Source organism: Tursiops truncatus, chromosome 5 (assembly GCF_011762595.2).
Source record: "Tursiops truncatus isolate mTurTru1 chromosome 5, mTurTru1.mat.Y, whole genome shotgun sequence".
NCBI lineage: Eukaryota > Metazoa > Chordata > Mammalia > Artiodactyla > Delphinidae > Tursiops > Tursiops truncatus.
The window spans coordinates 105,790,587-105,808,505 of record NC_047038.1 but is presented as its reverse complement, the minus strand read 5'-3'; the positions used below and the strand labels follow the sequence as shown (position 1 = coordinate 105,808,505).

At 37.7% G+C, this 17,919-nt stretch overlaps 1 protein-coding gene across 2 annotated transcripts in view; it reads left to right on the top strand.

Moving 5' to 3' along the window:
* The window catches only part of MND1 (meiotic nuclear divisions 1), a 125,902-nt gene that overhangs the window by 15,965 nt on the left and 92,018 nt on the right, over positions 1 to 17,919 (top strand). For both annotated transcript variants that reach the window (XM_073805484.1, XM_019926632.3), the window contains exon 4: positions 536 to 684. In XM_073805484.1, coding sequence (XP_073661585.1) covers positions 536 to 684 — 149 coding nt within the window. The remainder of the gene's footprint in view (positions 1 to 535; positions 685 to 17,919) is intronic.

Here is a 17,919-nt window from a genome sequence, read left to right as displayed (position 1 = left end):
AATATTTATTTATTTAATTTATTTTTTTGGCTGTGTTGGGTCTTAGTTGCAGCATGTGGGCTCTTCGTTGTGGTGCATGGGCTTCTCTCTAGTGTGGCGTGCAGGTTTTCTCTCTCTAGTTGTGGCGCGTGGGCTTCAGGGCGCATGGGCTCTAGTTTGCGGCACGCAGGCTCTCTAGTTGAGGCACGCGAACTCAGTAGTTGTGGCACGGGCTTAGTTGCCCCCGGCATGTGGGATCTTAGTTCCCCAACCAGGGATTGAACCTGCGTCCCCCCTGCATTGGAAGGCGGATTCTTTACCACTGAACCACCAGGGAAGTCCCTGACCATACATATTTTATAGATGCCCATTGATCTATTTTATTTTTCTGTTGGAGTATTTGTCTTCTTTTGTTATTATTTTTAAAAGCTCCTTATTTATTAACTTATTGACTCAATCTATAATATTTATTGCAAGTGTTTCCCCAGTTCTTGACCTTTTAATTTGATTTATGATGTGTCTTAATATGAAGTCTTTAAAAAATTATCTCTCCTAGCTGCTATGTCAGTAAAAGAAGTCCTTCAAAGCTTGGTTGATGATGGTATGGTTGACTGTGAGAGGATTGGAACATCTAATTATTATTGGGCTTTTCCAAGTAAAGCTCTTCACGCCAGGAAACGTAAGCTGGAGGTTCTGGAATCTCAGGTACACCACCACAATTTTTTTTTTTTAATATTTATTTATTTATTTGGCTGCGTCAGGTCTTAGTTGCAGCATGAGGAATCTTTAGTTATGGCATGTGGGATCTAGTTCCCTGACCAGGGATTGAACCCAGGCCCCCTGCATTGGGAGCGTGGAGTCTTAACCGCTGGACCACCAGGGAAGTCCCACCACCACCACAATTTAAAATAATAAATTTGCTTTGTAAGAAAGAAATTTGTTTTACTTAATCCTCTTTTCATTTAGTGGCTTCCGTTAAATTTTTAACATGCATTGTGGTACCATGACAATAACCCCATAAACAAGGTGGCTACTAAGTGACTAATGGATAGGATACACTGGACAAAGGGATGACTCATGTCCCATGTGGTATGAAGCAGGAAGGTGCAACGTTTCATCATGCTGCTCAGAATGGCATGCAATTTAAAACTTATGAATTGTTTATTTCTGGAATTTTCCATCTAATATTCTCAGACTGTGATTGACCACAGGTAACTGAAACCATGGAATATGAAACCACAGATATGAGGGGACTACTATATAGGCAAGGAATGAAACTTTAGGGAAAGGGGCTGTGGACTTGTTTTGGGGTGAAGGGAGAAAGAATCCCGATTTTTCTGGAAGATAACAAGAACAGGAAAAGTTAAACAACAATAGTAAAGTAAATTAATTTCTCTCTGTTTAGAGGTTATGTGAGATTGTGTTTCTTCACAGGAAAATCCTCCTGAAACACCACTTTTTAAAATGATGCTCCTGGGTTTAAGAAGGTTCAACTTTATGGGGAGCCTTTTTTCAGTCAGTGTTCTTAATTACAAGCAACACAAACTAACTCTGGCTGACATTAGCAGAAAAGAAATTTATTGAAAGATATAAGATAGACTTCCAGAATCATGGGGAAGGGTGGACACACAGTTCTAAAAGTAGGCAGGAACTGAGGGAGGATACACAGCCAGACCACAGCCAGAACACACCATGAAGCCTTTCTGGTGAGGATACTGGTGCCTCAAACACTGCACCGAACTCTATTGACATTGCTGACCTCAGAAGATAACTCCACTGGCACTCCTGGCTGAAGAACCAGATGTTGCTGCCACCAAAATAAAACAAACAAACAAAAAACCACCAAGAAACTTCTGTACCAGCTCACAGTTCTGGAGGTACATGAGACTGGCCAAGCCTCGACCATGTGCCCACACTCTAGTTATCAGGGGAACTGGGGAAGTAAATAATTGGGGTTTCTAGTTTCTATGGTGGGAGGTAGCTGCCTCCTTTTGGTGCCTGCAATTCGCCAAAGTAGGAAGGGGGTTTAGATCCTCCCATGATAGATACATACCCACAAAATAAATCAAGTGAAAAAGAACACAGGATTTGAAGTCAAAATAACAACAACAGATTTATTGGATACTTACTTTCCTCGATGTGCCAGATACTGTTCTAGGCATTTGGAATCCATTAGCGAACAAAGAATGGAAGCAGGAAACCAGGTAGTTAAGTTCTTGGAATCATCCAGCTATGAAGTAATGGTGGTTTGAACCAAGGCCATAGCAGCCCACCTACACCCCCTCAGCCCTAGGCAACCACTAATTTACTTTCTGTGTCTGTAGATTTCCTTGTTCTGGACATTTCATATGAATGGGATCACATAATATGTGTCTTTCTTGACTTGCTTCTTTCATTTAGCGTAATGTTTTCATGGTTAATCCATGCTGTAATATGTATCCATATTTCATTCCTTTTTACGGCCAAATAATATTCCATTGTTTGGATATACCACATTTTGTTTGTCTCCTCATCAGTTGATGGCCATTTATGTTTTTTCCACCTTTTGACTGTTATGAATAATGCTGCTATAAAATTTAATGTACAAGTTTTTATGTGGACATATGTTTTTATTTCTCTTGGGAATTTCTGGGTCATATGATAACATTATATTTCATTGATTGAAGAACTTCCAGACTGTTTTCTAAAGTAGCTGCACCATTTTGCATTCCCAGCAGTAGTGTATGAGGCTTCCAGTTTCATCACATCCTCACCAAAACTTGTTGTTACCTGACTTTTTGATTCCAGCCATCCTAGTGGGTTTGAAGTGGTATCTCATTATGGTTATGACTTTCATTTCCCTTATGACTAATCATGACCATCTTTTCATATGTTTACTGGCCATTTGTATATCTTCCTTAGAGAAATGCCCATTCAGATCCTTTGCCCATGTCTCATCTCTTAAACATGATGCTGCATTTTTAAAATTATTATTAGAGTATCGTTGATTTATAATGTTGTGTTAGTTTTAGGTGTACAGCAAAGTGAATCAGTTATATATATGTGTGTGTGTGTGTGTGTGTGTATTCTTTTTCAGATTCTTTTCCATTACAGTTTATTATAAGATATTGAATATAGTTCCCTGTGCTATACAGTAGGAGCTTGTTGCATATCTATGATGATGCATTTTGTTTCTTTGCTAGGAAACAACATGCATATTCATCACTCAGGATTTTTTTTAAACTTAGTTATGCAATTAAAAACTTTATACAGGGTAATTTATTTTTAGGCCTTGTTACATTTTCCTGTCTTCATGACTTTTTGTTCTTGCTTTTATCCCCCTTGAGACTTCCCTCGTCTTTCCTTTCTACCTAGCCAGTTCTAAACATCTCCCCTCAGAAACCTTCTCAAGCTCCCATAGCTTACTGTGTTCTTGCCCTTCTATAAACTCCTGCAATATTTTTGGTTTTACCATAAATAAAATGTATGACTTTAGCAAATACTGCTGGTTGCCTGTCTAATAAACATTGCCCCCTTCTTCATTACTAACAAAACATTTACTATGCTGAGGGAGCAGTGTGTCTTGCTAAAAAATGTTTATCTTCCCAGATTCCGTTGCATCTAAGAATGGCAGTGGGAAACACTTTTGATGAATGAGATGTAAGTGGAAGACTAGCTTGAGGTTTCTGAGAAAATGTTCACTTTCCTGATAAAGGCAAAACCCCTTCTTCTTATCTGTGATATGGACATGAGATCATATTGTGACCCTAAGGTAACAAGTGTTAGGATGAAGACATTCCCTAAGAATGGCCGGGCCTGGATTAAACGAGCTTGGGTCTCTGGTGGCATTTTGACACACTGCACTAGCCTTAGAGTGCCTTACCTTTGGACTTCAAATTGCATAAGAAAATTAAGCCCCCATTTAATGTAGTTTTAGTCAAATACTCTCTTTGTATTCTAAAAGTATATATCCAAAATGGCTAAATTTGCTTTGAAGACTTTTTTTATATAAATGTGACTTAGATCTTGTATTAGTTATCTATTGCTGGAACAGAACTGCATACCCCAAAACTTCATGGCTTAAAGAAACAAACATTTGTATCTCACAGTTTCTGTGGATCAGGTTTAGTTAGGCTCAAAGTCTCACATGAGGCTGTAGTTTAGTTAGGCTCAGAGTCTCACATGAGGCTGTAGTCAGACTGTTGGCCAGGGCTGCATTCTCATCAGAAGGCTCATCTGGGAGAAGATTTACTTCTGAACTCAATCTTAATGGTTATTGAATTTAGTTCCCTACAGGCTATGGGGCTGAGGTCTTCAGTTCCTGGAAGGCTATTGGACTGATGGCCTTAATTCCTTGATAGCTTTTAGCCAGCTGCCTCCCTCGTTCCTTATATCATGGGCTTTTCCATAGGACAGCTCACAATGTGGCAGCTGCCTTTCCTCAGAGGAGATGTGTGTGGAGAGTCCAAGACAGAAGCCACAGGGGTTTTTGTATCTTAATCTTGGAAATGACATCCCATCACCTCTGCCTCATTCCATTCCCTAGCAACAAATCATTAAATTTCATATTCAAGGAAAGATTATACATGGGCATAAATACCAAGAGGCAAGGATCATTGGAACCATCTTAGAGGATACATATCACAGATTTTTCATTCTTTTTACTTCCCAAATGTATAAATCTTATCTTTTTGATTATTTTTTTTAAAAAAAGCTTTATTGAGGATTAATTGACATACCCAAGTTGCTCATATTTAAAGTTTATATACTGATAAGTTCTTTTTGTTTTTTTTGTGTTTTTTTGTAGTATACGGGCCTCTCACTGCTGTGGCCTCTCCCGTTGCGGAGCACAGGCTCCAGATGCGCAGGCTCAGCGGCCATGGCTCATGGGCCCAGCCGCTCTGTGGCATGTGGGATCTTCCCGGACTGGGGCACGAACCCATGTCCACTGCATTGACAGGCGGACTCTCAACCACTGCGCCATCAGGGAAGCCCTATACTGATAAGTTTTGACATATATATACATCCATGGAACCATCACCACCATCAAGATAAGGAGCATACACATCACCCCTAAAATTTTCTTCATTCCCCTTTTTAATCTTTGTCTCCTGCCCACCACCCTCCCCCACCCCCCAACACACACACACACACACACACACACACATACACACACACACACACACACACTGCTTCCCTTGCCCCCATCCCCAGGCAACCACTGATTTGCCTTCTGCCATTATACATTAGTTTATATTTCCTAGAATTTTATATTAAGGGAATCATGCATTATATACTCTATTTCCTGGCTTCTTATACTTAGCATAACTGAGATGTATCCATGTTGCTGTATATATTACTCATGCATTTTTATTGCTGAATGGTATTTCATTGTATAGATATACAACAGTTGTTTACCTGTTGATGGGCATTTGGGGGTTTTGTTTGTTTTAGTTTGGAGTTATTATAAATAAAGCTTCTATGAATATTCATATATGTCTTTGTATGAACATATCTTTTAGTTTATATTGCGTAAATACCTAGGGACGGAATGGCTGGATCATATGGTAGTTGTATGTATAAATTTTTAAGAGATTGCCAAGACTGTTTTCCAAAGCGCCTGTGCTATTTTAGGTTCCTGCCAACAGTGTTTGAGAGTTCTGATCTCTCCACATCCTCATTAATACTTGGTATGATACCCATTCTAATAAGTATGTAATGATATCTTGTGGTTTTAGTTTCCATTTCCCCGGTGACTAACAATGTTGAGTATTTTGCATGTGTTTGTTTGTCATCCATATATCTTCATTGATGAAGTGTCTGTATACAGATCTTTTGCCTTTTTTAAAATCTATATGTTTGTTTTTATTATTAAGTTTATTAAGTGTACATCCTAGGTACAGATCCTTTATCAGATAAATGCTTTCCAAATGTTTTCTTCCAGTCAGTGATTCATTTTTTTTTGTTTTATTAACTGTATTTAGGAGAGTTGAAGTTTTAAGTTTTTAGGGAAGTCCAGTTTATTAACTTGTTTCTTTATGGTTGGTGTTTCTGGTATTGTTTCTTACCTTCTTCCAGACAGTTATTCATGCCTGAAACTAGCCATAACAGGTGCTGATTAAGCATTTCTTTTTTGACTTTGTAAACCAGAGATAATCTGGCCAAATGTATGCTTTTCATTTCTTCGCCTCTGGATTTAACATAATCTCTATTTAGCAAGTGAAGGAGTTTGGCATAAAAAGTAAGCAAGAGATTCTTGCTAGTGTAGTGAATCTATTTTTAATAAGTGAACTTAATATCATTGTTTATTTATTCTGAATGAGGGATAAGATGTTCTAATTAGTTGCTGTCAATAAACTCCTTTCCCTACTGGTCTGAGGGTTGGCTTCCAGTGTGTTTGGTGACATACTCCTATCCTCGCAGCCCCATATACAAGCTGGAGGTCAAAGGTTAATCTCACACTCTTGCTCAGAAGTCACAGTTCAAGTCATAGGCAGTAGGTCCTATACCTTCTGTTCTCAGCACTGCAGAGTGAGATTTTGATATGTCATTCATAAAAGATTGATATCACTTGGTATTTGCTATAAATATTAAAACACACACACACACACACACACAAAAACTCAGTACTGAGAAGCAAGAAAAACTACAATCCTGCAGCCTGTGGAACAAAAACCACATTCACAGAAAGATAGACAAGATGAAAAGGCAGAGGGCCATGTACCACATGAAGGAATGAGATAAAACCCCAGAAAAGCAACTAAATGAAGTGGAGATAGGCAACCTTCCAGAAAAAGAATTCAGAAAAATGATAGTGAAGATGATCCAGGACCTCGGAAAAAGAATGGAGGCAGAGATTGAGAAGATGCAAGAAATGTTTAACAAAGACCTAGAAGAATTAAAAAACAAACAGAGATGAACAATACAATAACTGAAATGAAAACTACACTAGAAGGAATCAATAGCAGAATAACTGAGGCAGAAGAACGGATAAGTGACCTGGAAGACAGAATAATGGAAATCACTGCTGCGGAACACAATAAAAAAAAAGAATGAAAGAAATGAAGACAGCCTAAGAGACCTATGGGACAACATTAAATGCAGCAACATTCGCATTATAGGGGTCCCAGAAGGAGAAGAGAGAGAGAAAAGACCCGAGAAAATCTTTGAAGAGATTATAGTCGAAAACTTCCTTAACATGGGAAAGGAAAGAGCCACCCAAGTCCAGGAGCGCAGAGAGTCCCATACAGGATAAACCCAAGGAGAAACATGCCGAGACACAAAGGAATCAAATTGGCAAAAATTAAAGACAAAGAAAAATTATTGAAAGCAGCAAGGGAAAAACAACAAATAACATACAAGGGAACTCCCATAAGGTTAACAACTGATTTCTCAGCAGAAATTCTACAAGCCAGAAGGGAGTGGCATGATATACTTAAAGTGATGAAAGGGAAGAACCTACAACCAAGATTACCCTACCCGGCAAGGATCTCATTCAGATTTGATGAAGAAATCAAAAGCTTTACAGACAAGCAAAAGCTAAGAGAATTCAGCACCACCAAACCAGCTCTACAACAAATGCTAAAGGAACTTCTCTAAGTGGGAAACACAAGAGAAGAAAAGGACCTACAAAAAAAACCCAAAACAATTAAGAAAATGGTCATAGGAACATACATATCGATAATTACCTTAAACATGAATGGATTAAATGCTCCAACCAAAAGACACAGGCTTGCTGAATGGATACAAAAACAAGACCCATATATATGCTGTCTACAAGAGACCCACTTCAGACCTAGGGACACATACAGACTGAAAATGAGGGGATGGAAAAAGATATTTCATGCAAATGGAAATCAAAAGAATGCTGGAGTAGCAATACTCGTATCAGATAAAACAGACTTTAAAATAAACAGTGTTACAACAGACAAGGAAGGCCACACATAATGATCAAGGGATCAATCCAAGAAGAAAATATAACAATTATAAATATATATGCACGTAGGAGCACCTCAATACATAAGGCAACTGCTAACAGCTATAAAAGAGGAAATCAACAGTAACACAATAATAGTGGGGGAATTTAACACCTCACTTACACCAATGGACAGATCATCCCGAAAGAAAATTAATAAGGAAACACAAGCTTTAAATGACACAATAGACCAGATAGATTTAATTGATATTTATAGGACATTCTATCCAAAAACAGCAGATTACACTTTCTTCTCAAGTGCGCACAGAACATTCTCCAGGATAGATCACATCTTGGGTGACAAGTCAAGCCTCAGTAAATTTAAGAAAATTGAATCATATCAAGCATGTTTTCTGACCACAACACTATGAGATTAGAAGTGAATTACAGGGAAAAAAACATGAAAACCACAAATACATGGAGGCTAAACAATACATTACTAAATAACCAAGAGATCACTGAAGAAATCAAAGAGGAAATCAAAAAATACCTAGAGACAAATGACAATGAAAACACAATGATCCAAAACCTATGGGATGTAGCAAAAGAGGGAAGTTTATAGCTATACAAGCCTACCTCAAGAAACGAGAGAAATCTCAAATAAACAATCTAACCTTACACCTAAAGGAACTAGACTAAGAAGAACAAACAAAACCCAAAGTTAGCAGAAGGAAAGAAATCATAAACATCAGAGCAGAAATAAATGAAATAGAAACAAAGAAAACAGTAACAAAGATCAATAAAACTAAAAGCTGGTTCTTTGAGAAGATAAACAAAATTGATAAACCATTAGACAGACTCATCAAGAAAAAGAGGGAGAGGACTCAAATCAATAAAATTAGAAATGATAAAGGAGAAGTTACAACAGACACTGCAGAGATACAAAGCATCCTAAGAGACTACTACAAGCAACTCTATGCCAATAAAATGGACAACCTGGAAGAAATGGACAAATTCTTAGAAAGGTATAACCTTCCAAGAATGAACCAGGAAGAAATAGAAAATATGGACAGACCAATCACAAGTAATGAAATTGAAACTGTGATTAAAACTCTTCCAACAAACAAAAGTCAAGGACCAGATGGCTTCACAGGTGAATTTTATCAGACATTTAGAGAAGAGCTAACACCTATCTTTCTCAAACTCTTTGAAACAATTCAGAGGAAGGAACACTCCCAAACTCATTCTATGAGGCCACCATCACCCTGAGACCAAAACCAGACAAAGCTACTACAAGAAAAGAAAATTACAGACCAATATCTCTGATGAATATAGATGCAAAAATCCTCAACAAAATACTAGCAAACACAATCCAACAACACATTAAAAGGATCATATACCATGATAAAGTGAGATTTACCCCAGGGATGCAAGGATTCTTCAATATATGCAAATCAATCAATGTGATACACCATATTAGCAAATTGAAGAAAAAAAACGTATGATCATCTCAATAGATGCAGAAAAAGCTTTTGACAAAATTCAACACCCATTTATGCTACAAATTCTCCAGAAAGTGGGAATAGGGGGAACGTACCTCAACATAGTAAAGGCCATATATGACACACCCACAGCAAACATCATTCTCAGTGGTGAAAACCAAAAGCATTTCCTCTACGATCAGGAACAAGACAAGGATGTCCACTCTCACCACTCTTATTCAACGTAGTTTTGGAAGTCCTAGCCACAGAAATCAGAGAAGAAAAAGAAATAAAAGGAATCCAAATTGGAAAAGAAGAAGTAAAACTGTCACTGTTTGCAGATGACATGGTACTATACATAGAGAATCCTAAAGATGCCACCAGATAACTACTAGAGCTAATCAATGAATTTGGTAAAGTTGCAGGATACAAAATTAATGCACAGAAATCTCTTGCATTCCTATACACTGATGATGAAAAATCTGAAAGAGAAATTAAGGAAACACTCCCATATACCATTGCAACAGAAAGAATAAAATACCTAGGAATAAACCTACCCTAGGAGACAAAAGACCTGTATGCAGGAAACTATAAGACACTGATGAAAGAATAGTTTCTTTCTTTCTGCAACAGATGGAGAGATATACCATGCTCTTGGATTGGAAGAATCAATATTGTGAAAATGAGTATACTCCTCAAAGCAATATACAGATTCAGTGCAATCCCTATCAAATTACCAATGGCATTTTTTACAGAACTAGAGCAAAAAAAATCATAAAATTTGTATGGAGGCACAAAAGACCCCGAATAGCCAAAGCAGTCTTGAGGGAAAAAAACAGATGGAGGAATCAGACTCCCTGACTTCAGACTATACTACAAAGCTACAGTAATCAAGACAATATGGTCCTGGCACAAAAACAGGAACATAGATAAATGCAACAAGATAGGAAGTCCAGAGATAAACCCATGCACCTATGGTCAACTCATCTATGGCAAAGGAGGCAAGGATATACAATGGAGAAAAGACAGTCTATTCAATAAGTGGTGCTGGGAAAACTGGACAGCTACATATAAAAGAATGAAATTAGAACACTCCCTAACACCATACACAAAAATAAACTCAAAATGGATTCAAGACGTAAATGTAAGGCCGGACACTATAAAATTCTTAGAGGAAAACGTAGGAAGAACACTCTTTGACATAAACCACAGCAAGATCTTTTTGATCCACTTCCTAGAGTAATGGAAATAAAAACAAAAACAAATGGGACCTAATGAAACTTCAAAGCTTTTGCACAGCAAAGGAAACCATAAACAAGACCAAAAGACAACCCTCAGAATGGGAGAAAATAATTTCAAACGAATCAACGGACAAAGGATTAATCTCCAAAATATATTAACAGCTCACGCAGCTCAATATTAAAAAAACAAACAACCCAATCCAAAAATGGGCAGAAGACCTAAATAGACATTTCTCCAAAGAAGACATACAGGTGGCCAAGAAGCACATGAAAAGCTGCTCAACATCACTAATTATTAGAGAAATGCAAATCAAAGCTACAATGAAAAAAAAAACTATAATGAGGTATCACCTCACACCAGTTTGAATGGGCATCATCAGAAAATCTGAAAACAAATGCTGGAGAGGGTGTGGAGGAAAGGGAACCGTCTTGCACTGTTGGTGGGAATGTAAATTGATACAGCCACTATAAAGAAGAGTATGGAGGTTCCTTCACAAAGTCAAAATAGAATTACCATATGATCCAGCAATCCCAATACTGGGCATATACCCAGAGAAAACCATAATTCAAAAAGACACATGCACCCCAGTGTTCACTGCAGCCAGGTCATGGAAGCAACCTAAATGCCCATCGATAGATGAATGGATAAAGAAGTTGTGGTACATATATACAATGGAATATTACTCAGCCATAAAAAGTAACGAAATTTGGTCATTTGTTGAGATGTGGATTGATCTAGAGACTGTTATGCAGAGTGAAGTAAGTCAGAAAGAGAAAAGCAAATATCGTATATTAATGCATATATGTGGAACCTAGAAAAATGGTACAGATGAACCAGTTTGCAGGGCAGAAATTGAGACACAGATGTAGAGAAGAAATGTATGGACACACAGATGTAGAGAAGAAATGTATGGACACCAAGGGGACACCCCGCACTCTGTGACGGGGGTGGTGGTGGTGGTGGTGTGCTGAATTGGGCGATTGGGATTGACATGTATACACTGATGTGTATAAAATGGATGACTAATAAGGACCTGCTGTATAAAAAATAAAATAAAATTCAAAAATTAAAAAAGAAACTCAGTACCATTTCACCAACCTAAACCTACTTTATTCTCTCACTGAAATTTAAGAGGGAATGTCAGTATCATACTATGCCCTTCAACCATGGCTTTGAAGGGCGCTCATCATTTTAGAGAAGCAATATGGCTTAACGGGAGGAGAAGTAGTTAGAAATCAAACATGGATTGAAATCACAGTTTCACTTTTTACTAGTTGTAAGTATCTTGGAAAAATTTCTTAAGCTCTTTGAAACCTTTAAAGTTTCCCAATTTGTAAAAAAATGTTTATATCTACTTCAAAGGGTTGAGTGGATTAAGTGGTGTATGTAAAGTGCCAGTGTACATAGGCACTCAGTTATGTAGTGGCTGGAGATTTGACTAAATTAGTACTCACCCAGGAGTATATACTGTAAGTTTATTTGTTCAGTTAGAACAAATATTTGAGGGTCCACTGTGTGCAAAACATTTTACCAGATACTGGAGGTAATTCGAAAAAGTAGAAATCAAGATCCATGCTTTGTTAAGAAAGAACCTGTAACCTGTGCTGAAGATAAGATATATACACATGAAATAGTAAAATGAAAAGTGAAAAGTGTTATATGGCTGACTGCCTGAATGAGTGATAGAGATTAAAAATGCTGCAAGAGATGGTGGGATTTATATAAAGATAGAAGTCACTCAGCTAATTTTGAATTGAAGCAGATTCCAAATTCAAGTGCACTGAAAGATCAGTTTGTTCAACATATTGCCAAAGTAAAATGTTAACTTCTTTTGAGTTTCTTGTTAATTACTTCCAGATTAGAGAGAGGGAGATCTTAATTTTTTTTTTCCTATCGTTCTGTTCTGCTTCGCTTCTGCCAGTGATTCCAATTATGTACAGGAATGTACTTGTCTCTTGAGAATGGGCATTCTTGTAGCAAGTCTGAAAATTAAATCAAGAGACATTTTTTTTTCTCTCTTGCCTTTAGGTTGTATATGTTGATCATTATTAAAGACAGTCTAAAAATCCTCATGGTTATAATTTATGTTTCTCTTTGACATTTTCTAAGATAGCAAATAAACCATCAACTGTGTGTGGATTGTATTAACTGCTTCTACAGATATTCACTGTGTGCTTCTGTACATGCTTGGTGCTAAGTTCTTTGAGCAATATAAAAATAACAGAATATGTGTTTCATGTTGAGATAATTTATACTTCACTCGGTAGGGCAAGATAAATACCTTACGTAGTTAATTAACTTTTAATGAAAAGATGTTAATTAGCTTTTATGAAAAAAAAGTCTATATAGTTAAGGGAGACTTCTTAGAAATGATTATTTTGAGCTGAAAGTTGCCTAGATTTAGATGGATGGAGATTACTGAGGGGAACAGAGGGAGCCACTGATGCTGTTGTGGTAACGGTAGCCAGAATTTACTGAGCACTCAGCCAGGGACAGTTTTAAGAGTTTATCTTAGTCCATTCAGGCTGCTGTAACAAAATACCACAGATTTGGTAGCTTATAAACAACAGACATTTATTTCTCATGGTTCTGGAGGCTAGAAGTGAATGAGAATTAGAGGAAACAAAAGATGTGAAGTTAGTCTTGATAACAGTCCACTGATTCAGAGAGTTTCATCAGTGCTGCAGCAAGTCTTTGTAGCAGTTTTTAACGATTTTTTAAATTTAAAGGGTCAGAATTACAGAAATCATACCCTTTGTTTTCTTGCTCTGCTGAGATCTTCCTTAGTTCTTCACCAAGTTCTGGTTTGCAACCTATTTATTACTAGTGGAAGGTAGTAAAAAAACCTTTTTACCAGTTTTTAGAAATGAGTACAGATCTTCCTCCACTTACAGTGGGGTTACGTCTAGTAACCCCATGGGAAGTTGAAACTATGGCAAGTCAAAAATGCATTTAATACACCTAACCCACCGAACATCATAGCTTAGCCTAGCCTACCTTATAAGGGCTCAGAACACCTACATTAGCCTGCAGTTGGGCAAAATCATCTGACACAAAGCCTATTTTATAGTAAAGTGTTGAATATCTCATGTAATTTATGAATACTGAAAGTGAAAAACAGAAGTGTTGTCTGGGTACAGAATGGTTGTAAGCATGTTTGTTGTTTACCCTGGCGATGGCATGGCTGCCTGGGAGCTGCTGGGAGCTGCTGCTCAGCATGCAGCATCACGGGGAGTATGTACTGCCTATCACTAGCTGGGACAAGATCCAAATTCCAAATACAATTTCTACTGAATGTGGATCGCTTTTGCACCATCATGAAGTTGTAAAATTGTAAGTCAAACCATCACAGGTTGGGAACCATCAGTATATGGAATTCTTTATTGGTAAAACTGAGTGGATAGAGAGTAAGTCCACTCTTGGGCTGTGTGGACAACTTGAAATGTTTTTGAATAGAAATAGGCATTACCTCTATTGAAATTCATTCAATTCAGTAAATGTTTAGTGAATGCTTGCTATGGCAGGCATTGAGACTAATGAGAGGGATATAATAATAAATTAGGTAGTTCCTGTCCTCCAGGACTTCAGTCTAGTGAGGAGACACACCTGTCAACAAATCTCTGCAGTATGGTGTGGTAATGTACAACATGGAAGAGGATGGCAGAGGGTGAAGGTTAGTTCTGCTAAGGAAAGGCTTTACAGTTAAGGAAGGAGACATTTAAGTTCATTCTGGAAAGATGTATGGGAGTCCATAAGGGAGTTGAGGGTGAAGGACATTCTGAGTACAGAGACCTGTGTGTTAAGGCAGTGTAGCACAGTGGTTTAAGAGAGTGAACTCTAGACCCAGACTCTCTAGATTCAAATCCAACTTCTTCCATTTACTAGAAACCTCTCGTGTCTGTGTTTTCTCGTCTATAAAGTGGTCGTAATATTTCCTACTTCACAGGGTAGTTGTGACAATTAAATGTGTTGTATATAACTGCCTACAACAATGACTAATCCATAGTAAGTGCTTTAGCTTTTGTTATTATATGCCAAGACCAGATAGATGTGTACAGACTACATAATGTATGAGAGAATCTTGAGTTGTTTTGTACCGCTCAATTGTGCGTGAGGGATGAATGAGCCAAAGCTAAATTGGTAGGCAGATCCTGATAATGAAGGGCTCTGTGTATCTAAGCTGAAGAATTTTGAGTAGGAAGTGAGACCGTCAGAACCTTATTTTAGAAAGATGCTTCCACTGGCAGTATGGAGGCCACATAAGGCGTGTGCACTGTGAAATTGCCCAGCTAGCCATTGTCCCAGGCCCACTCTGCTCCAGAAAACAGAGGCAAACATTGCACCTCCTGTGCCATGATGGTGTGGACAGTACCTGTGAGGCTGCTTCTTCCCAGGGTTCCAGACAGGAAGTGATAGGTTTTCTCTGTTCCTATGCCCTCCAGGTTTTCTAGTTGTACTCCTGTATCTGTATTTGTAGCTAATCTTACAATACCAGAGAGGGTAGATAAGGGCCCTATCAGAAACCCTCAACAGTGTCTAATGTTCTTCCTTTCCTCTTAGACTCTCCTGCCTCTCCTGTCTTCAGTTTGTCATTTGAAGAGGACAGACAGGACTGGTTCTGGCTGGTCTTATATTTTTCTGACTTAAACCTACACTTTGACTTTCAAAACAACAATGAGAAAAAAATCTCATGGTTCCTCTTTGTGCTATCATTGAAGTTTGTTCATGCTCTGTTAGAGCATTTATCACACTTGTCTTGTTTACACATCTCCCTCTTGTATTGAGTGTGAGTGACTCAAGCTAAAAGCCATATTCAACTTTCTGTCCTCAAAACCTAGTACTAAATTCTGGTGTAAAGTAGGCATTTAACCATGTAAACGAATGAATGAACACATCAGACAACTGACCAGCTTCTAAACCATGTTCTTGTTAGCCTGAAAGGTGTATGTTTGATCAAGAATGCTTTTGTCTAAAAATAATGGAATATCTGACTAACAGTGGCTTAAATAAATGGAAGTTTATTTTTCTCACATATAGTCTAGAGGTAGGTATCTGTTAATGTTGATCGGTGGCTTAGTGGTATGTCCGCATCTTTGTGGTCCTCTTGGCCTTTCCATCATGGTCATGAGATGGCTGCCACGGCTCCTCTTGCCATATCTGAGGGATAGTATGGAAGAGGGGAAAGGGAAGCTGCTGGAATGTCTGTCTCTCTTAGCAGGAAAACAAAAGCTTTCTCAGAGCTCTCCAACAGACTTTGGGTTACATCTATAGAGCGAAACAGTGTCACATCTCTCTATAGAGGAGACTAGGAGTGGAAGTGGGTAAAAGGGAGGAAGGAGGTTGGGGACGGCTTAGATGAGTCAGTCAACCAAAAGGGTTGGCTGCAGGCATAGCGTTATAAATAGGATGTTATTTTGTGAGAGTATAAATTCTGTAACTGCAGCACGATTGATCAGTTAAAAGTGTTTAATGGTTATGTAGCCTGTTCCCTGTGAATACATGGGTTGTACAGAAAATGCTCTGCTTTATCGTTGATTTTTTCCCATTTGGTTGTAGGGGTGATGCAGGGCATCAACAAAATAATATTTGTGCTTTTATAGATCCTTGAAATAGGGAAATACTTGCCCAATATCTTATTTGTTGTATAGATAACCTCTTTTTTGCTATTTTTGCTGTACAAATATATTTTCATTGATACGTGTTCACATTTTGTCTGCTGAGATTTTTTAAGTATCAGAGGCTCTTATTTATTTTAGAAATTTTAGTTTCTGCATTGAAAGGTTCTTCTTGATCAAAAATGCCATTTTATTCTAATCCCTTGTTTCAAAGTATTAGTATTAGGGGACTTCCTTGGCGGTCCAGGGGTTAAGACTGTGTGCTTCCAATGCAGGGGGCGCGGGTTTGATCCCTGGTCGAGGAACTAAGATCCCACATGCCGCACGTCACGGCCAAAAGCAAAACAAAACAAAGTATTAATATTAGCTAAGTATATGCTTTATAGTTCAAAATATAGTTTTTTTTTCCCTTGGAGATGCCTCCCTTGAAATTGTTCTGGACATTGTGTATTTGTATTTAGAAAGTTAACAAATTTAATGTATTAGTATGATGCCCAGAGGAACAGGATTCTCAGTGAAAAACATAGGCTTTGGTATCCAGATGACCTGGATTAAACCAGCAATATTGCCCTTTACTACCTGATCAAATTACCTAATCTCTCTGGATCTCAGTTCCTTAATCTGTAAAATGGCAATATCAAAACCTCCAATGAGGTCATGTATATACTGCATCCTCTGCAGGCCTGGCTCTCTAAAGGCAGTCATTGGTAGCTATTATAACAGGTAAGTGACTCTTGACAGTGGAGAGTACACAGAGACTGTATGGCTTGTTGCATTTGTAGTTTGTTGCTCGTCATTGTTTTTATTTACATAAAGAAAGAAAAAAAATGAAGAATGTGACAATTTTTTGAAGTGACATTACTTGCTTCTTTAGTTAGGATTATCAGGTTATGTTCAGTTTATTAAAATAAACTGACTTGTTTCATAGAAGATAGTGCAACTTTCTCTCTCAAAAAAAGTTTTATATTTGCCTCTCCCATGTCAAAGCTCCGTATCCCTTTGTTAATGAGACAAGAATTCCATTGACTTCCTGTAGTAAGCCAGAGGCTCATCACCTAATGGCATAATCACATTATAAACTTCCATAATTATGCTTAACTAATGTTCCAAAATGGACTTTTCTTAGGAAATAAAACTGTGAGAAGTAATATACATCAAAATCAAGCCAGTTTTTCTCAGTGGAAGTTCTTTCTGTCTTTATTGTATTGGATATTACCTCTTCAAATAATTTTCAATAAGGATTACAAGTCACCACTAGACATTTTAATGATTCCATTCTTGTTTTATAATTTTTACTATCTCTTCCAGATAAGAAGGAACTTTTATTTTTGTAGCATTTGATATCACAAAGTTCACATATATATATAAACGGTAAACAGTTGGCAACTTTTCATTTCTCCTCTTAATAAGCTAAATTACAAAGCTACTTCCTATTTGTAGTTCTTAAGTAAAATTACCAGTTCTTTTTGGAGTTTTGATATTGCATTCTACTTGATGGAAAAGACTGAGAGCATCAGGTCTTAGCTTTTCAAACTTTCTCACATACAGACGTTCATTTATTTTTCTACTTCCCCTATCCCTACTTTCTTCACCAAGGCCACCTGTGCTCAATCACACCTATGGCAAGTCTGTGTGTTTTCCATCGCTTCTTTCTTACCAGCTTTCTCTTCCTTTCCTGGATTTTTCCAGTATCTGAATTTGAAATATC